Below are 21,632 nucleotides of genomic sequence, written 5' to 3'. Positions count from 1 at the left end.
CATAAATTATAAACCAATGAATATGGATTTTTAAATTATGGCTTTTGGTAACATATAAAAATTACTTATTCTATTTTCTTTATTCACAATATCCACAGGCAAAACATTTCTCAGAGCTCCTCAAATGAATATTAATATTGCCACTTGGGGAAGGCTAGTAAGAAGAGCTATTCCTACAGTAAATCATTCTGGCACCTTCAGCCCTCAAGCTCCTGTGCCTACTACAGTGCCAGTGGTTGATGTACGCATCCCTGAACTAGCACCTCCAGCTAGGTATGTGTCTAAGATTTTTAGGCATCGTTCTTATGAAATAGTTATTGTAACATTCATATATACTGATGACAATGAGTCTATTAAAAGTCTGATTTTTTTCCAAGTAGTATTTTGAAATTAATGTTCTGCTTACTTTAAAAAAATGTAAAAGATAAAATTGTTTGCTTTACTTTCAAAGCTATTTAGAATATATACTTTTGATTACTGTTTTTGGTGAATTACTTTATCTTTTGTAAGTGATTCTACAGTAACCAAGTTGGACTTTGATCTCGAACCTGAACCTCCTCCGGCCCCACCACGGGATTCTTCCCTTGGAGAAATAGATGAATCTGCTAAATTAAGAGATTTAGATACACCAGCACAGGTAAGGCATTTTAAACCTTGTATAATTCCTTTTACCAAATGAATTATTGATAAAAGCATCATACTGAATGAGATGTACCTTTCCGTTAATTAAAAAATTGCGTGAACTATGTTTTTATGTTTCTTGTGAGTGAAACATAAAACCTCTGGGTGCTCATGGGCCAGTACAGATAGAATAGGCTGCTGAAGCTAAAATCACAGGAACATGGTTGATATTATTTTTTTTTTATTTTTTTATTTTTTATTTTTTATTTATGATAGTCACAGAGAGAGAGAGGCAGAGACACAGGCAGAGGGAGAGAGGGAGAAGCAGGCTCCATGCACCGGGAGCCCGACGTGGGATTCGATCCTGGGTCTCCAGGATCGTGCCCTGGGCCAAAGGCAGGCGCCAAACCGCTGCGCCACCCAGGGATCCCCATGGTTGATATTAGATGATATATTGCTTCAAAAACTCTATCTTGTAACTTGGTTAACATGATTTCTAAATATTCATTGAAGATGACAGTAATGTGTTCATTTTTCAAATATTTTAGATAAGTGTAATATAGAATAATAACTAAGAATAAATATCCATTTTCTGAATTTTACATTCTTGCTAATATTTGTATTGGCTTTTGACATTTTTAAACTTTATCTTTACCAAATAATTCATTTCTCAATATTTCTATAATTAAATAAGTATGTAATATTTTATAGGATTCAGAAACTGTTTTTGATATTGAGAATGACAGAAATAGTATACTTCCGAAATCTCCATCTGAATATGAACCTAATATTCCTCAACCAGGCCTAGGATACAGTGGTATTCGAGAACTTGAGGATAGAAGGTAAAGAATATATATACAGCTTTGTTACTACATGTTGTGACCCATGGTTTTACCTTATTTTTAATTGACATACTGTTTTCAGATCTCAACAGATGTTTCAGTTTAATCTACAAGACTTCAGATGTTGTGCTGTCTTGGGTAGAGGACATTTTGGAAAGGTAATCTCTTAAATTTTCTTGGACTGACTACAAAGTAATAACTCAAATAGAAAATACTTATTTTAATCTCATTTCAGGTGCTTTTGGCTGAATATAAACACACAAACGAGATGTTTGCTATAAAAGCCTTAAAGAAAGGAGACATTGTGGCTCGAGATGAAGTAGACAGGTTAGTTTTTTTTTTTAGTGAAATTGTTTATTTTTCTGAAGTTCTAACTTAAGATCATGCAAATTGACGTATATATTGCAACAGCAAAACTTTCCATTTCCATAATATGTGGAGAAACTAAATTAATGTAGCTATACTTGTGTAAGGTAGGCATTAATTATTGTTTTTCTTTCTAGCCAACTTCTTATGAAGGTTTATTGGTTAGTGGCTACCAAGGAAAGATGATGAAATATTTAAGTTAATTGTATTAAGTTTTTTATACTTGGAGATGGTAAAGTGTTTATATGGAATAGGAACTGTTACTCATCTGTGGTTGGGGGAGACTATTTCCCATTTCATATTACAGAAGTAATACAGTGTCATTTATAGGTAATCTGCACTCAACTTGAATGGTTAATACATTCTGCTTTTTAAAATGCACCAAATCTATTTTTTCTTTCATTTTTCTTAAAGTGATATTTTTTGACCAGAACATCTTACCTGTCTGGGTTTAATAAATATAAATTGATATGGATACATCATTATATGCAATTTTTAAAATGCAAGGATTTGGGGGACAATATTATAATTAGGTTAGAGAATACCTTTAAAAAGACTATCTTAATAAGATGATTAAATATAAAATTATTGTATAACAAGTGACATATATGACAGAGACTTTCATTTGATATTTATAAGCAGTATTTGTTTTAAACCACTTGAAAGCATCAGTTGATATTAATAAAAGACAGCTCTATCTATGAAAAGAGCCTAGGACTATGAATGAAAAGACTGGCTTCTCTATTTGTGGTTGTTCCTTAATTAATGCTTTGACCCCAGGGCAATTCACTGAACATCTTTGAACCTCCATTAACCCGCATATTTTTAAAATATATATTTTTGGTAATCCTCACCTTAATGAATTGTATTAAGTGCTACACGCATACACACACACACCCCAAATTGCTATTTTACTTTTAATGTTTTTTTCCCATCACATGGGAAGTTCTTTCTTCCCTTTTTTTTTTTAGGTATTTATTTATTTGAGAGGTTGAGAGTGCATGCACACAGGCTGAGGAAGGGCAGAGGGAGAGAAATTCAAGAAGACTCTGTGTTCAGCACAGAACCCATTGTGGGGCTTGATTTCACAACCCTGAGATCATGACCTGAGCTGACATCAATAGTCTGATGCTCAAACTGTGCCACCCAGGCACCCCAGGAAGTTCTTAGAATTAGGATAGATTTTGAAAACAAAGAGAGTTTTTTATGTTAAAAAAAAATTCCTTTTTGGTTTGCCTATTTTTTACCTGTTTTCCATATCCCTCAATTACATCAAAATAAACTATTTCTTGATATGTAAAACTACCCAGAGAGGATTTCGTTGAATATTTATACAATATTCTGTGCACCATATGATGTGTATAGAACTGTATTTTTATTTTACTGAAGTAGTTGGTTAAAGCAAACCTTTAATCACACTGTCAGTATGTTTATAACTGCAATAATAGTAGGGTCAAATATTTTTCTTTGGAAGAAAGTTTGCTTTATTCCAGATCCGTGAATGGTAAATTCATTTTTTCCCAAAAACAATAGTAAGCTGGTACTACCTCTGTTAATCTTGGTGGTTTATATAGCTTCCTGCTACATTGTTACTACTTTGAGCCAAGTCTTTATAGAACACTTTCTAATTAAATCTAGACAGAATAACATTAATATTACTAATACTGAAGAATGTCCAGATCAGAGGATGGAGCTCTAGCCAGAACCAGAACCTTACTGAAAATTAATCCAGCCTTGGTGAAAAGTTGATAAATGATCCTTACTAACTTCAGTTATAAATCCACATATAACATGGAAGTAAAATAATCTTCAGTAGGACTGGTACAAAACAGAGAAATAGAAAATCTGTAGTGAGAAATAAAACTCACTGTTAGAAGAAATTTGAAGAAGGCAGCAAAAAGGAGTAATCAGAAGAAAGCAAGAAAAGAAAAGAAAACTAAAAAATAGATTAACATATTTTGAAAAGTAATATTTAAAAGATTTTATTTATTTATTCATGAGAGACGCAGAGAGAGAAACAGGCTTTGGCAGAGAGAGACGCAGGCAGAAACAGAGGCTTAGGCAGAGAGAGATGCAGGCTCCCTGTTGGGAGCCTGATATGGGACTTGATCCCAGGACCCCCAGGATCATGACCTGAGCCAAAGGCAGACACTCAGCCACTGAACCCCACCCTATTTTTTTTTTTTAATGTTTCCAAAATATTTAATGAGAGTTTCCTTTCTAAGTTTTCTTTCTCTAGGCTGGATTTTATTATTTAGCTTAGAAAACTGCCTTTTTTTTTTTTTTAACAGATCATAGAAAATTCCAAATCAACCTCTTTTTAAAATGAAAATTATGGACTAACTCCAAAGTATTAAGATTCATGTACAAAGATTGCATTCCCCACCTACCATTAGTAGAAAATTCTCTGTGAGCCTGTCTATGCCTAGTCCTGAGTAAGAATGTTACATTCATGTATGTCCCTGTAGTGCCTCTTCACTCAGCTTTCTTTTTTTTACCAGTTTATAATTCAAGTCAACAGAATATTAATTATATTGGTTGGAAGTATATTCTTGCAGTCATAGAACAAAAGCACAGCTGACCAGACATACATTGGGGCATCTAGATGGGTCAGTTGGTTAAGTGTCTGACTTTGGCTCAGGTCATGATCTCAGGGTCCTGCAATCAAGTCCCAAGTAGGGCTCCATACTCAGCGGGGAGTCTGCTTCTCCCTCTCCCCTTGCCTCTCCTCCTGCTCATGCTCTCTCTCTCAAATAAATAAATAAATAAATAAATAAATAAATAAATAAAATCTTTAAATATAAAGAAATGTATAAATAAATGTATAAACCTCACTCTCCCACCCTTTCTGCATACTTGCTCACTCTCAAGTAAAAAAACCTTTTAAAAAAATAAATAATATTTGATCTGATTTTCTTTTGAGTTTTACAGTCAATTTGATTACTAAATATTTTCAAGGAAAGGAAGAATAGTATTTTTTGCTATTTAGACATATTAATGTTCCAGAGTCTGTAAGGTTAACCATTGTTCTTTGTAGCAGCTTGTAAGAGTCATAAGCTGCTACAAAGGCAAAATCTGTGAGCTATAGATTTTACAAGTTAGATCATTCTCAAGAAGCTTCCTTGAAACATGTTAGTAGAATTCTCCATATAGCCTCTTTTTCAGTCAGCCTTCTAAATTTAAATTTTATGCAACATATCTTTATCTCTCAAATTCATATTTTATATGTAAAAATATTTGAATACTTTAGCCTGTGAATTATACATACTGTCCTTGAAATTACCTTCATCACAAATTTTATATTTTTAGAATTATTCTTGAAGCCCCTGGGTGGCTTAGTTGGTTGAGCATCCCACTCTGGATTTTGGCTCAGATCACGATCTCAGGGTCTTGGGATTGAGCCCCAGGGGCTCCCTGCTTAGTGAGGAGTCTGCTTCTCTCCTTGTTCAGCCCCTCCCCCATGCACATGTGGCATGTGCTTTACTCTCTTCCTCTCTGTAAAATAAACCTTAAAAATTTTTATTTTAGTTATTCTTTATTCTTACTGATTCCTGATAAATGTTCACAATTAACCTCTAAGACTTTTTTAATTAACTATGACCACTAGCCCTGTAGGTTCTACTCTAATACTATCAATGTGAACTCTAATCTTTATGTCATGCTAATCATATATTTTAGTTTTCATTAATATATTTCAATTAAAGGGGCACCTGGGTGGCTTAATAGTTGAGCATCTGCCTTTTGCTCAGGTCCTCATCCCAGGGTTCTGGCATTGAGTCCCGCATCAGGTTCCCCATGGGGTGCCTGCCTCTCCCTCTGTTTGTGTCTCTCGTGAATAAATAAAATATAAATAAATATGTAAATATATTTCAATTAAAGTTATGTATATCAAGTAGACCAAATTTTTTAAAGCAGAACTAAGGCACATTTTATGGTTTTAAAGTTATAATAGGTAAGAGCTTTGCTTATTTTAGAGTTCACTAATTTAAAGAATATTTCCAACTAGAACTTTTTTTGAAAAACCTATTGATTTTTAAATATTTTCTCTTACAGCCTGATGTGTGAAAAAAGAATTTTTGAAACTGTGAATAGTGTAAGACATCCCTTTTTGGTGAACCTTTTTGCATGTTTCCAAACCAAAGAGCATGTTTGCTTTGTAATGGAATATGCTGCCGGTGGGGACCTAATGATGCACATTCATACTGATGTCTTTTCTGAACCAAGAGCTGTGTGAGTATGCTTTAGACATTTCTCTTGAGTTTTTTCATGACAGATTTTATGCCAGGAAGGAAAAAACTCTGAATTTATTTTCTTTCCAAATGGAAAATATATTTTTGCAAAGAATATGAGAACTTCCCTCACATGCCTTTTTGCCATATATAAATGTATCTGTTTTACTGTTTTCCATGTTGAAAATTTTATGGATTACCCTAAATCATACTTGATAATTTAGATACACAATTTAGTAAAATTTCTTCCGGTTTTTCTATTGTATTTTCTTCCTAGGGAATGCCATCTAGAACCATGGCTTTAAATACTAATTATACTCAAAGTATATTGTTAAGTGAAAAAAGAAAGTAAAAAGGAGTCTCTTGTGTATTTGTATGAAATATTTATATTTGCATTTTAAAGGGTAATGAATTAAAAGGTATATAGTAAGTATTTGTTTGCATGTGCTTATGATATTTCTGAAAGGACATAAAATAAACTTTTATGCATATTGCATCCAGTGAAAGATACAGAAAGCAAACTTTTCACTCTGTTTTTAAAGTTTTTGAATTCAATATTACATGAAGGTTTTGCTTTTTGAAATGCATAAAATAAGTAATAGGAGATACTCGAGATTAAATATATCTTCCCCCCTTCTATTATCCAACACAGTTTTATAGCTCTTCAAGTAGTTGAAGCTAGGATTTGAATATGGGAAGGTGATCTGAATAGACATACACACTGTGTATGCTGATGTTTACCAACTTTCTATCTTCAGCCCTGACTTCTTACCTAATCTTCCAACTCTAATAGCATTCAGCACCAACTTGACTTTTCCATACATATGGCTAATAAGTATTTCTCTTTGCACACTGAATTCCTGATTTTTCCCATTTCCCCCCAACCTTACCCACCACTCCCAGGCCTGCTACTCTTCTAATCTTCCCCTTCTTCATAAATGGCAGCACAAGTTCAAACTAAAATATAGGGAGTCATTTTTTTTAAGGTTTTATTTTAATTACAGTTAGTTAACATATAGTGTTATATTATGCTTCAGGTGTATACTATAGTAATTCATACATCACCCAGTCCTCATCACAGGTGCCCTCCTTAGTCACCATCACCTATCTAACGTATCCCTCCACCCACCTCTCCTCTGGTAGCCATCAGTGTGTTCTTTATAGATAAGAGTCTTGTTTCTTGAATTGAGTCACTTTTTTTTTTTGAAGGAGTCACTCATGATCCTCTTTCCCTCACATAAAACATCTAAATTATTAGTGGGTCTGATCTACCTACTTTCAAAACATCTCAAATCATAAACCATTAATAAACCTTTACTGGGTATATTCTTGATTCATCACCTGTCTATATTCTGACAACTGACATTTGTGTAACATTTTCACTTTCACTCCTTTATTTGATTCTCAACATGATGATTAGAAGTATATAGAGCAAATAGGAGTACACTTGTACCTTCACATTTCAGATGAAGAAATAGAGGGATTAGTTCTGATGGTTAGTGAAGCTTTCAAAAAGAAGACAAAAGCCAGAAAGTAGAAGTCTTTACTGAATATTTAAGAATTAAAAGCAGAGCATCTAAAAAAAAAAAAAAAAAAAAAAAAAAAAAAAAGCAGAGCATCTAGACTATATCTAGCCTGTGCTAACTGAACATGGAAATTTGTTTTTATTTTGCTATGCTCTGCCCTTTTTAAAAGAAATTTAATTCAATTCTATCCTAAGGAACTTTGTTTATGCTGCAAATACAGGTCATATTACAAACAAAACTGTTAAGCCCAATTGAATATAAGAATAAATTGCTATATTGTAATACTTCAAATCTGAAATACTTCCCCTCTTATAAGATCCCATTAGATTAGATCAGATCTCACCTCAAATGCTATTTCTTTGAAATGCTTTCCTGAGTACCATATCAAAAATACCACTACATGATTAATGTCCAAATCAGATCATCCTATTCTATTTTCTATTTTATTATCTCCATCTCACTTTATTTCTACCTGGAATTATCTGTTTATTTTTTATGTTTTTATTGCCTGTCTCCCCTCACTCAAAGGGAGGATAATGTCTATTCTGTGTGGGACACCTAGAAGTGTGGTTGGCACATACTAGGTGATGAGTGAATTTTTATTGACCAAGACTGTAGTATCAAAAATAGTTTGTTTCCTAGCTGTGCACCATTAGACAAATGAGTTACTCTCTGAAAGCTTCATTTTCTGCTTTTGTAAAAGATTTAAAGGCTTGATTTGAAGGTTAAATAGGCTGATAAGTGAAAATACCCAACATAGTACCTGACACATGGTATATAAGCGTTCAGGGAAATATTTATTTTAAACAACATACCCATTATTTGTTGAGTATCATTTGGGCAGTTTGTTTGCAAAAAATGAAATAAAAGATAAATCAAGGTATTTTTATAATTGCTATAATATTGTTTTGTCACCAAAATAAGTTTGCTAAAAACTTAAGTATTAAAATAACTACCTTGGGACGCCTGGGTGGCTCAGTGTTTGAGCTCCTGCCTTCAGCTCAGGGCGTGATCCCAGGGTCCTGGGTCAAGTACCCCACAGGCTTCCAACCCTCTGCCTATGTCTCTGCCTCTATCTCTGTGTCTATAATGAATAAATAAATAAAATCTTTAAAAAGAAAAAAAAACTACCTTAAGCAATTTTAGATTCATATCTGTTTTAATGGACTTCAGCTGAATTCTTTAAACTTTCAACAAATAATTTTAAGAGCTAATGTATAATTATTTCTAAATATTTGCATTTTTAAATTCTCCCAAATTATGGTCCCATTTGGTGTAAATATGATCATTCTCTGATTTAAATTGTGTGATTCTCTATTGCTAAGAAAAGAAATTTCAGTATCCATAATATGACATTCAGGGGTCCTTCACAACGTTATCCCAGGGTATCTTTTCAGCCTTGTCTTCCACTTCTTCCCCATTCTTACTTCAGCCACAACAAACTTGTTATTGATTGTCAAACGTTATGCGTTTTACATCTCTTTTGCTTTCCCTCTTAGGGAATAAATGCCCTGTATTTAAGCAGTTCTACCTTTCACACTGTCCTCGTGCCCTTAATGTAGATTGCAATTTCTCAGGATCAAATGTCTACTCTAAGGATTTTAGTGACACCACCCCTAGGCAAAGTTAATGGCTTCCTTTGTAGAGATCGTATTTTTCTTACTTTTTAATTTTACCCCTGATATTTAGCATATATCTTACTGTGTCTAGCACATAGTAAGGACTAAATAAATATTGGTGAAATTAATTAACTACAGAATTCTGCTTTGAAGCATAAAAGTATAAACTGGGATTCGAGAGCAGTGGAATTTATTAAATTTCTTTTGATTTATTTCTTCAAACAGATTTTATGCTGCATGTGTAGTTCTTGGGTTGCAGTATTTACATGAACACAAAATTGTTTATAGGTGAGTAAAGTTTTGATACTTTCTAATGGCTTACCTTGGTGTGAATTTGAGTTAAAAATAATTTAAGAAGGATATTTTGTGTTTAATCAGCTTTTTAATTTTCTCTTTCAAATGATAAGTGACCTCTAAAAATGTTAAGTTCCAATTTTCAAAGAAATAGTTAACACAGTAATTATATGATGAACCTCTTTGTTCTTGTTCTTCTGCGTATTACCTAACTAAAAATTGTAAGTTGACCTATGACAAATTCACCAACAGTATTCATTCTGGTGATTATTTTATGTTCAACTGATCTACTGCAAAAAACTTTGATAGACCAATTCTACTCAAAATTTGTCCATGATAAAATAAGTAGCTTGTGTCAGAGTATAAAATATCTTCCTTAAGTATTGCTCTGAACTAAATACTGTACTTGGTGGCATACCTGATATATTAGTGGAAGTTCTTTATCAGGTTGCTAGTAACTATTTATTACTAGCCCAGTAGCCAAGCAATGGACTACATGTCGAATAGTATTGCTCTGGATTAGACAAATTCAGGAAGGCCATGGCGTAAGAATTAGAAAACTAAAAACATTAGTTTATTCAAACTTCTAACAATATTTTCAAGGTAAGGGTTTCCTCATGGTCTGAGTTTACTTAAAGGATAAGATATTTTTGACTTTTAAATCTATTAGTATAGATAGATAGCTTTCTCTTTACTTTGCATTATTCTCTTAGAAGGTTAAACCAGCCCTCTTGATACTTTATTAATAGTGTCAGCTTGAGTTTTTTCCTATGAGTGGTGTGTTAGCAAACTTCAAACTTAGTCTAAGTCAGATTTATCACAAATAACAAATTAATAGAACCAGAGTTAAAAATGCTTGAACTCCTTTTATGTTTTAAAATACATTTTCATTTTGCTTTTTTTTTTTTTTAAATCCTGAACAGAGATTTGAAATTGGATAACTTATTGCTAGATACAGAAGGCTTTGTGAAAATTGCTGATTTTGGTCTTTGCAAAGAAGGTAATTGGAGTTCCCTTTCTAATAGATTACTATCCCTTTGTACTTTGGTACTTTCCAAGTTTGTCTATGAAAAGTAAAATATATTTCTAACTTTAATTGATTCTTTACTAAGATGTTATGGACTGTTTGTGTGACTTGATTATCACATAATTAAAAATTTTTTGGATACGAAATAAGGTTAGGTTTTCAGAAATCACAGTATAAAACCTAAGATCCTCTTTGTATGATTAATGATTCTGTCACTACTCTGAAAAAACATTGGTTAAGTACCAAATTTTTTACTTTTCCGAGACTGTACAGAGTACATTACATAGGCCTAATAACTTTTCTCCAGCTTCTTAAAACTTAAAATGTTTTTAAATAAGAAGAAAATACACATATATTTCAGAATCCTTTCTCCATATTCAAAAGTGAATAAATAAATAAACTGGGGAAATGTGAATCAGAGGTGAGAAAAGTGTAAAGACTGTAGGCTTAGGCAACAGACAGCCCTAGGTTTGAATCCTGGCTTTGCCTCTTACTGTGTTTTGGGATGAATTACTTTGGAACCTCGTTCAGTTTGTGTCCTCAGATATAAAATGAATATAATTCTTCTTGTTTAAGAGTATTTTGAGAATTGGAGATATGTGGCATATAGTAAATAGGTACTCTCATCTTGACATTTAATACATTGCATTGTAGTGAACATTGTCTATGTCTTCCTTCTACACTGGGTAGCTTCTTGTTTCTTATTCAGCTTTGTTTCCATAGAGCATATATAACATAGTACTTGACACATCTTAAGTATTCAGTGAATGTTTGATTAATATAAGTAATTGGGTGAATGAATGAGTGAATTTGTAAATATATTTCCATCAGTTACCCACCAACCTCTTAATCTGAATCCAGTAATACTTTTTTTCTCTTACTGGATTTCCTTGTATTGAACACTGCTGATATAAATGCTTTTGTTCCCCAGAATTTGTCCTTAGCCTATTGCTCTTCACTGCTAGTTTTTAACTACAGGCAATATGCTAATAATTACCAGATCCATTATTCCTTTCCTAACATATATATTCAACTATCTACTTGACAGCTTTGGTCAGTAGTTATCTCTAACACTATACAAACCAAAATCATTTCTTTTTTTCAAATAGTCTAGTTTGTAGTTGATGGTGCCACAGTCTTCTCAGGCTCCCAACTTGAAAATGTGTTATTATCTTGGATTCTGTTCTCTTCACTTTTCCACATCAAATTAATAGCCAAACTGTGCTGACATCTGCCTTCTTAATATTTCTTAAATGTTTCATTTCCCCTCTACTATTGCTAGCTATCCTCTTGTTTGACAAAACTAATAGCCTCTTTGCCTTTCCTCTCTCTAGATTTTTTTTCTGCTTCAAATCAACCTGTCATGTAGTTGCTAAAATGGAAAAAGGGCCCATGTAAATAAAAATCTGACCATCGGGATCCCTGGGTGGCTCAGCAGTTGAGTGCCTGCCTTCGGCCCAGGGTGTGATCCTGGAGTCCTGGGATCGAGTCCCACATCAGGCTCCCTGCATGGAGCCTGCTTCTCCCTCCGCCTGTGTCTCTGCCTCTGTCTCTCTGTCTCTTTTTCCCTTTGTTCATTTGTTTTGTTTCTTAAATTCCACACGAGTGAAACCTTATGTATTTGTCTCTCTCTGACTTATTTCAATTAGCATTATACTCTCTAGCTCCATCCATGTTATTACAAATAGCAAGATTTCATTCCTTTTTATGACTAAATAAGATTCCGTATTGTGTGTGTGTGTGTGTGTGTGTGTGTGTGTGTGTGTGTGTACATCTTCTTTATCCATTTATCTATCAATGGACACTTGGGCTACGTCCATATTTTGAATATTATAAATAAACATAGGGGTTCATATATCCTTTTAAATTGTTTGAGTGTTTTTATATTCTCTGGGCAAATACCCAGTAGTGTGATTACTGGATCATAAGGTAGTTCTATTTTTAATTTTTTGGAGAACCTCCATACTGTTTTCCACAGTGGCTGCACCAATTTACATTCCCACCAACAGTGCATAAGGGTTCTTTTTTCTCCAGATTCTCGCCAACACTTGTTTCTTGTGTTTTTTAATTTAACCATTCTGACAGGTGTGAGGTGGTATCTCATTGTGGTTTTGATTTGTTTTTTTCCCTGATGATGAGTGATGTTGAGCCTCTTTTCATGTGTCTATTAGTCATCTGTATGTCTTCTTTGTAGAAATATCTATTCATGTCTTCTGCCCATCTTTTAATTGGATTATTTGTTTTTCAGGTATTGAGTTGTATCAGTTCTTTATATATTTTGGATGCTAACCCTTTATCAGATTGTCCTTTGCAAATATCTTCTCCCATTCAATAGTCTGTCTTATACTTTGGTTTATGGTTTGGTATAGAAGTTTTTATTTTCATGTAGTCCCAATAGTTTACACTTGCTTTTTTAAATTTTTTTAAAGATTTTACTTATTTATTTATTTATTCCTGAGAGACACAGAGAGAGAGGCCAGAGACACAGGCAGAGGGAGAAGCAGGCTCCATGCAGGGAGCATGATGCAGGACTGGATCCCAGGACCCTGGGATCACAACCTGAGCCAAAGGTAGACGCTCAACCACTGAGCCACCCAGGTGCCCCTACACTTGCTTTTATTTCCCTTGTCTCAGACGTATGTAGAAAGACTTTGCTATGGCTATTATCAGAGAACTTACTGCCTGTGCTCTCTTCTAGGATTTTTATAATTTCAGGTTTCACATTTAGGTCTTTAATCCCTTTTGAGTTTATTGTATGATGTAAGAAAGTGGTCCAGTTTCATTCTTTTGCATGTAGCTGACCAGTTTTCCCAGCACCATTTGTTGAAGAGACTTTCTTTTTCCCATTGCATATTCTTGCCTCTTTTGTTGAAGATTAATTGGCCATATAATTGTGGGTTTGTTTCTGGGGCTTTCTACCTGTTCCATTGATCTGTGTGTTTCTTTTTGTGCCAGTACTATAATGTTTTGATTACTATAGCTTTGTAGTATAACTTGAAATCTGGAATTGTGATAACTCTAGTTTTGTTTTTCTTTTTCAAGGTTGTTTTGATGGCTAACTCCTAGTTATCCAAGGATTTGCTTTTTTGGTATTTTCTATACCAAATGTTATTTTTCTAATGAACCAAATAAAATATTTGAAAGACTGAATTTGAAAGATAATAGAAATTGAAGCTAAAAATCAGTTTTTTGTTATAACTTCTTAGCATCACTTCTAAAGTAATGACAAGAGAGAAAATAAGTAAAATGAAATATAAAAATTTTATTACCCTTAATACCCTTGTTAACTTAACTTTGAACATTCTAAGCATGAATAAATTAGTAGCTGAGTAAATGATTGACCAAAATATTTATTTTTACCTATTAATTAAATAGTAGAGTTAACTATTGCACAGTTTTCTCTACACCAGTCCTAATATTTTCTTTAGAAGTCTGATATATCTTGAGTTTGATCACCATACACAAATGTGGAAATTTAATTTTGTTTCCTAGGGATATAGTCTGATGTTTTATCTATCATCTAGGTTTTTTCTTTGCTAACAAATACTTAAATTTTACCTTTTCAGGAATGGGATATGGAGATAGAACAAGCACATTTTGTGGCACTCCTGAATTTCTTGCCCCAGAAGTATTAACAGAAACATCCTATACAAGGGCTGTAGATTGGTGGGGACTTGGTGTTCTTATATATGAAATGCTCGTTGGTGAGGTAAGCAGTATAAAATAGATGAGAGAGAAATGAGGAAAGATGACTGAAAGAACAAAAGATGTCATTTATAAATGACTTAATGTCTCCCGCATAAGTAGAACTTAAGTTTTATACACATTTATAATATACTAATAATTGCCTATGATTCTATCTTGTACTCTATACCTCTATACCTGTAACAAAAAGTCAGCTGTGTGTTGATCAAAATACATATTATCTTCAAAAACAGTACCTCAGAGTTAAAAAGATTAACATTTTTCCCCTCCTGTTTTTTTTTAGATTAACTTAAATTTCTTCGGGGGAGGGGGCACCTATGTGGCTCAGTCGATTAAGTGTCTGATTCTTGGTTTCAGCTTAGGTCAAGATCTCCATCATGAAATCAAATTCTGCATCCAGCTCCTTGCTCAGCATGGAGTCTGCATAAGATTCTCTCCCTCTCCTTCTGTTCCCCCCCACACCCCTACTCATGCATGTGTTCTCTCTCTCTCTCTCTCTCTCTCTGAAAAAAATAATCAATTTATGGAGATAGCTTAGTTTTACACAGAAATTGTCACTCCTTAGGAAACGGTGAGTTATATCTAATAAAGCAGCAAGAATTGGCTAGTCTATTTTGTTATAAATTGTTGGAAATGATAGAGTGGAATTGGGAAAGGGTAAATATTTAGACAAGTCATTGAAAACTGCTTAGAGGGGCTTACTGATTTGGGGTTGTAAAAAATGAGGTTGGTTCATTATTTTGCAGGTTTCCCAGTACCAGCAATCTTCTTTGAACATTCTAAGCATGAATAAATTAGTAGCTGAATAAATGATTGACCAAATTATTGAATGTCAGAAATTTCCAAAGTATTATCATTTAATGATATTTGTTCCAGACAAAGGATTTTAATCCATCCAAACGATAGCCCTTTTGGTATGTCAAATTGGAGTGGATACTTAGAAGAGGAAAAGAAATAGCTAATTAAAATGTTTACCATGTGCCAGGCACTATTTTATTTACTTTACAAATATTAGCTCATTTAGCTTTTCAGCAAACTTTAACAAGCTCAATACTAGTCTTAGGCCCATTTTAAGGTATATAAATGGAGGCACAAAGAAGTTAATAACGTGCTTGAAGTCACAGAGCTCTCGTGTGATGGAGCTGGGATTTTTAAGGCTCTCTGTTTTAAGAACCTCTCTAAACCATTATGCTTTGCTACGTCAGAGTGTGGAATTAAGTTACCAAAAATTATATGCTTGCTTAAAATTTATTCCACATATTAGAGCTGATAGGCAAAAAATGTGAGTTTATTATAAAATACTACAGAATTAAGAACCAGTTGATTCTATCTCCTCCTATCCTAAAATGACTGGAAAACTTTGCAATGGACAAATGAAGCTCCTGTTCTATATTTTTTTAAAAGAGCCTCTAATTGATTAACCTCCTAATTACAAGAATATAAAAGACAAGGGATTCAGCTCTTCCATCACAAATTTTTATTGCAATATCCGTTCTCTTTAGCACCTTTGTAAGAGGATAGTTGGGATAAGAACTGAACTTAAAACTTAACCATCATACTTTATAATTTTTTTATACTTTATAATTTTATAGCGTTGGTAAAATTTTAGCAGTAACTACTAACTGTGATAAAAAGGTTTGGCTAAAGTTTATATCTAATTTCTCTATTATTACAAATAATTGAAAACTCACTGGATATATCATGCATTTTCAAATTTGTTTTTGAAATTTGTATTTATGTTTCTTTGGGTTTTGAGAACTAGAAAGACTCCAGGAATAAACTAACATACTAGGTCCTCTTTCCCAGTGCCAAATGAGAATGAAAGTATCAGAGAAGTTTAAAGTAAGCTTAGATACTGAACAGACCATTGCATTCTTTTTATATTTGCTTAAAACACATTTGTTAGCATTCTGTTGTTAGTTCTACTAGCTTATAATCGATTTGCAGAAACAAGGAACTTTAACACCTTAATGAATATGTGGGTATATCTTCACTATTCAAGGATTTGTATTTTTTAAATACAAAATTGATCAGAGAGACCAATGCTTTGTGTTACCACTTGAAATTCTGATTGAGAATCCATGTGAAATAGAATTTTCCTCTAATTTGCAGCTGCCTCAATCCCAGAAAGAAATTATATTATCCCACATAGTAGATATTTGATTTATCTATTTGATTTATCTATTCTGAGTGAGTGAATGAACAAAACTAAGGTTATGATCATTGAAAAGTTTGAAATTTCCTTAGATAAGAGCAATAAAATTGGCAGCTCAGCTTTAGGAAGTTGGGTTCTAAATTCATTTTCATAGATTCAGATCAAAGATCTTTCTCTTTCCAGTAGTATTGCTTTCTCTTTGGTCCTTAATCATTAATAACTTAACAGGAAGTAAGCCTGTAAAGAAGAAGTAAATCTTAAGTCCTCTCAGATTGTGAGGTAATAAGCCATATTTCATAGCCACATTTCAACATGGTTTAGCTTGTCCCTTTGTGCATCAAATGGTTATACTGAATGTAATTTAACTACTTTTTTATGACTTAGGGTCATTACTTTAAACTCTGCTTCCTGAGATACCCTAAGACTGGTTGTATATCAGGCTTAAGTTAAAAAAGCCTAATGTATGCTTTTGAGTGTAATTTCGTTGGCATCTGCTTCTTAGTGCAGTCATTATACCTTTAAATCTCCTATTGTGTTTTGCTAATTAATTTGTTATTGACTGTGATGACATTCAAAGCACATCCATATTAAATGTATTCCCACAAACTCTCTGCTTCTATGGTAACACTTATTACTGTATTTACCCATTTCCTTCTGTCTTTCCACAAGATTGAGCTTCTTGAGGAACATGTCGATAATCTAAATGATTTTCACTATCTAGTAGCACTCAAAATATTGACTGTTAGGCCAGATACATGAATGAAATAAAATAGAATGGAATTAAATGAAAGATTGTATTACTAATATAACCAAATTTGCTATTAAGGTCTGGGAAATAAAGTTGAAGAAGATTTCAATGAGACTATGTGATATATCATCTGGATAATAGATCTATCTATTCTGACTTCTTGTAGTCTTTGTTTGGTGTTTTGGTATTTCCTCACTACCTGGTTCTTAGCTGTACTTTGGATGAGTGATAAGATTTTTTGAAATTCATTTTGACTTACTCAAAGATATTTCTTCTAGTCTCCCTTTCCTGGAGATGATGAAGAGGAGGTTTTTGACAGTATTGTAAATGATGAAGTAAGGTACCCAAGGTTCTTATCTACAGAAGCCATATCGATAATGAGAAGGGTAAGAATTAATGATTTATAAACTGTTTAAATTTCTTATATTGAAGGACATTTCTCAATTAGAATTTTAGAAGGTTTTTATTTTTCACTTCATAGATGTTGCATAGTTTAGACAAACACATAAGAAAAAAACATTAAATCTTTGTAGGTTATGAGAATCTTTATCAACGAAGTCACTGGTTTTATTTTAACTTTTATACTTTATGTTGCATTAGCTATTAAGAAGAAATCCTGAGCGGCGCCTTGGAGCTGGTGAGAAAGATGCAGAGGATGTAAAAAAGCACCCATTTTTCCGGGTGAGTGTGAAAGTTTAAAATTTTTTGTGAAACTAGCAATTAGATATAGGAAACTAAACTGGTTATTTTATATTTTGCAATCTAGCTAATTGATTGGAGTGCTCTCATGGACAAAAAAGTCAAGCCACCGTTTGTACCTACCATTAGAGGACGAGAAGATGTTAGTAATTTTGATGATGAATTTACCTCAGAGGCACCTATTCTGACTCCACCTCGAGAACCAAGGATACTTTCAGAAGAGGAGCAAGAAATGTTCAGAGATTTTGACTACATTGCTGATTGGTGTTAAGTTCCTAGACACTGTGAAACCAAGCACACTAACTCACAAGAAGACCTCTTAACAATAGCAACCCTTCATTTGCTGTCTGTGCCACCAGTAGCTTCTGAGTTTTTTTGTTTAAACACATGAAGATGTCTTTAAAAGTACTATTCTAAAACCTTCTTGAAAGTGGCTTCTTAATGTATTTTCAACGTAAATCTGAGCACTGGAAACAGTTTCATGGAGTTTAAGTGGAATGAACATCGGCCATGAAAACCTATCACAAATGAATACTTTTGGATCAATAGTCTATTTTTTAAAGAAAGAAAAAAAACAACCACTTTTCCACAGTCCCTATCTATTCCTTATGCCTGCCTTAAGTGTAAGGAAGATTAATCATTTCATGTCATTTAGCTATATTTTACAAAAAAAGAACAAAAAGGGCTTGGGATGCTGTTATTATTCACACATAGTAATTGTTTGAATAAGGCAAATGCTCTTATTTTTTTAATGAAATTACTGTAATATCAAAAAAATGTAGTGGTAGTTTGTGCTCCTTTTTTGGCTTTTAAAAAAAAACAACTTGATATCTTGTTTTATAAATTTTCTATATTTATTAGGAGAAAATTTTTATTGCCTTATCTTTCCAACCATGTAATAGAGCCTCATAGCCTTCCAACAGAGCTACTTGCCAAACAATTTTTTGTTTATTAAACCATGTTGAAACAGGAACAACTAAAACATCAGCATTTACTTAAAATTTTAAGAATGAGGACTTCTGATTAGCCTGAACCAAGATACTGTATTACCCGTATGCATTCCCAAAGTCTAGACAGTTAATATGTTCAATCATACCTTCTTCCAAAATCAGTGAACTAATTACTCCTTTTTTGATATTCATTGTACATTTACCAACCCAATTTATCTGTTATGTCTACTGTAGAAGGGAACTATATCTGTTAAAACATAGGGATTATCATTGTATACATGCTGTGAACATGTATATGTGCAAGTTGTAATGTATTCTGTGTTGTAGGTTTATTATTTAATTTCACCCCTTCATCACTTTTGTACAGTGGCCAAGCAGACACCTCAAACTCCAGCATTTACGTTAAGTGCATTTGTACATTTTAGGCTACTGGATCCAGATTTTATATTGGCAGTTACTGAGGGCAAAAGCAATATATTGTAACAGAATGTATAAATATTTTTGATAAAACAGTCTATATTTTATAAAAACTATTATAACACTAAAGCTGTACCTCAAAAGTCTCAAAAATAATTTGATCAAATACCTTTTACAACTTTTCAGAGGATCCATTTGTGGCTTTTTTTTAATGCTCTTATAGGAAAGTCTTTTGGCAAGCCATGACTCTTCCACTTGCCTGGAGTTTTTTTGGTTTTTTCTTTTTGTTAGTTTTTTCATTCTTTTCCTCCTAGTCTATGACCTCACTGTTTTTCCTTAGTTCAATAATAACATCTTTGATTCCATGCTCAGCATGTTAGGATCACCATATCTCAGGAATAGCAAGTTGTTAACTAACCATACTGAATTAACCATTTAATCACAGTGATCTCATGTCTTAAAAATTATTCAAATTTAAATTCTATGAGAAACATAAAAGCACATTGATTTATAGAAGATTTATAAATATTTCAGTCTTGCTAGGGTGTGTTGGCATATTTTTGTGTACTCTGAGAACAATTAAAATTGTTCAGAGATAATTCATATTTCCATCCAAATTGATTATTACCCAAGATTCTTTGGGGGGGAATCTTAGAGAAAGAGGGAAGGATATGTTATTTAAAGTTATTTTAAAATGCCAGTTAACTTCCTCATTAAAGGACAGTAGAGGATCTTATCTTAATTGGCGAATTTACAGTGTTAGCACATTAAAAAAACACTAAATACTTTTGAGGTACAGTCTGCTCACCTTTTCTGGTTCTCAAATATGCATAGAAAGCAATGTCTAAAATAGGCTTTTAGCATTAAAAACTGACATAGCATTTTGTAACTACACAGTGTACAGAAATTTTTAATTAAAGTCAATCACTAAAAAGATTAGAGGGCAGGGTATATCACACAATTAAGCTGAAGAAAGCACTAATATTTTCTGTAGTTTTTAAAATATATATATATATTTTAGTCAGATTTAAAAATTTTAAACTATAGAGTGTAAATATATTTTGCTATTACTGTATGTGTAAGTGACTGCTCAAGCACTTTGTAAGGAAATTATTAGTATATTTTAGAATGGTACACTATGCATTCAAATGAAATGTGCCTTTATGTCATTCTAAGAAAAAGTGTTTTGCAGTCATAAATTACCACAAATGCACAAATTAAAGTTTAAATAGATTATAATTTGTAACTTTGGTTTTTAAGTATTATTTCCTTTTGGAAACTTCCTGTTGGTCAAAGTATGTCTTAGCTCAACTATACTCAAGATCTCAAAGACTAACTGCTTAGCTTTCTTGCAAGTGCTTTTTGTCTTGGTAGGGCAAAATCTGATTCAGAGCAAATTGTCCACTTCACTGTTAGTAATGGGGAAAGTTTGCATTCTACTTCTGTAAGATCAATAATGTCTTTTATTCAGTGGATATTATAGGATACCATCAGTGTGCTACACACTGAGGATAGAAAGGTGAAAAAAGATCAGAGTCTTAATAAATGAAAAACAGTGTGCATTAAAATGCAAGCACCAGTAATATATGTAGTATTCTCTTGTTTGAAGTTAACTTTATTTTAGGACCTGACCTTTCAGAAAACAGGCAAATGAAAACAAAATGCTAGTCATTTTATAGTCATCTTATTCAAATATTGCAAATGGAATATTTTAGGAATATAAAATGATCCATGCTAACCCTATAACACAAACTGAGGTCACAGTGAAATTTCATTATATGTTAATTAGGTGAAAGCTGATTCAAATCTAACAAAATTTTTACAGGTGTTGCTGATCTTCCCAAAGCAACTGAGGGTGAGTATGAGAAGCCCAAAAGAACAAATACCAATTCTTAGATCATAATCTTAATTAGAATTCTTACTTACTTTCTAGCTCTCTTTTGAAATCTAATGTATCTCTGAGGTAGTGGCCTTATATGTATATAAATATATGTATTTATAAATATACATATATAAATCTATACATATAAAATAGAGGTAAGTTCTTAAGTAACTTCAAAGTGTCAAAAATCTTGCATGATTTCCACTTCTTGTATCATGACTAAGCTCCTAAGACCTCCAATAAGACACATAATTTGAGGCACTGCTGGTCTCACTAAAGGTAAGAGTGGTGTCTGGCAACCCCTTACCTCAAAACAGACACACTTGAGATTCAATCTGGATAAGCTGGAGCTTTAGCACCTACGAATTAAGGAGTACTCAAGCACAAATATGAGAGCACTCACAGGTTGAAATTGCAAGCTGAGTCCACAGAGTGGACCAGAGAAGTAGGAAGTTGGAAAGAGGGTAAGAGCCAGAATGGCAAGGAGCTAGCTTTGGACATTCTGGCATTCAGGAAATGAATTTACCAAGGATGGATTCCTTATAGTTACAC

At 33.1% G+C, this 21,632-nt stretch overlaps 1 protein-coding gene across 2 annotated transcripts in view; it reads left to right on the top strand.

The window, feature by feature from the left end:
• Positions 1–20,781, top strand: part of PKN2 (protein kinase N2) — a 130,076-nt gene extending 109,295 nt beyond the window's left edge. For both annotated transcript variants that reach the window (XM_038541459.1, XM_038541458.1), the window contains 12 exons: positions 99–273; positions 511–637; positions 1,333–1,463; positions 1,546–1,621; positions 1,699–1,790; positions 5,883–6,059; positions 9,429–9,491; positions 10,421–10,497; positions 14,091–14,233; positions 17,411–17,518; positions 17,733–17,813; positions 17,899–20,781. In XM_038541459.1, coding sequence (XP_038397387.1) covers positions 99–273; positions 511–637; positions 1,333–1,463; positions 1,546–1,621; positions 1,699–1,790; positions 5,883–6,059; positions 9,429–9,491; positions 10,421–10,497; positions 14,091–14,233; positions 17,411–17,518; positions 17,733–17,813; positions 17,899–18,102 — 1,454 coding nt within the window. In that variant the 3' untranslated portion in view covers positions 18,103–20,781. The remainder of the gene's footprint in view (positions 1–98; positions 274–510; positions 638–1,332; positions 1,464–1,545; positions 1,622–1,698; positions 1,791–5,882; positions 6,060–9,428; positions 9,492–10,420; positions 10,498–14,090; positions 14,234–17,410; positions 17,519–17,732; positions 17,814–17,898) is intronic.
• Positions 20,782–21,632: the final 851 nt, after the last annotated feature.

The sequence above is a fragment of the Canis lupus genome, chromosome 6 (assembly GCF_011100685.1).
Source record: "Canis lupus familiaris isolate Mischka breed German Shepherd chromosome 6, alternate assembly UU_Cfam_GSD_1.0, whole genome shotgun sequence".
NCBI classification, from domain to species: Eukaryota; Metazoa; Chordata; class Mammalia; order Carnivora; family Canidae; genus Canis; species Canis lupus.
Note: the sequence above shows the minus strand (reverse complement) of the source record. Positions and strands in the feature narration are given on the sequence as shown.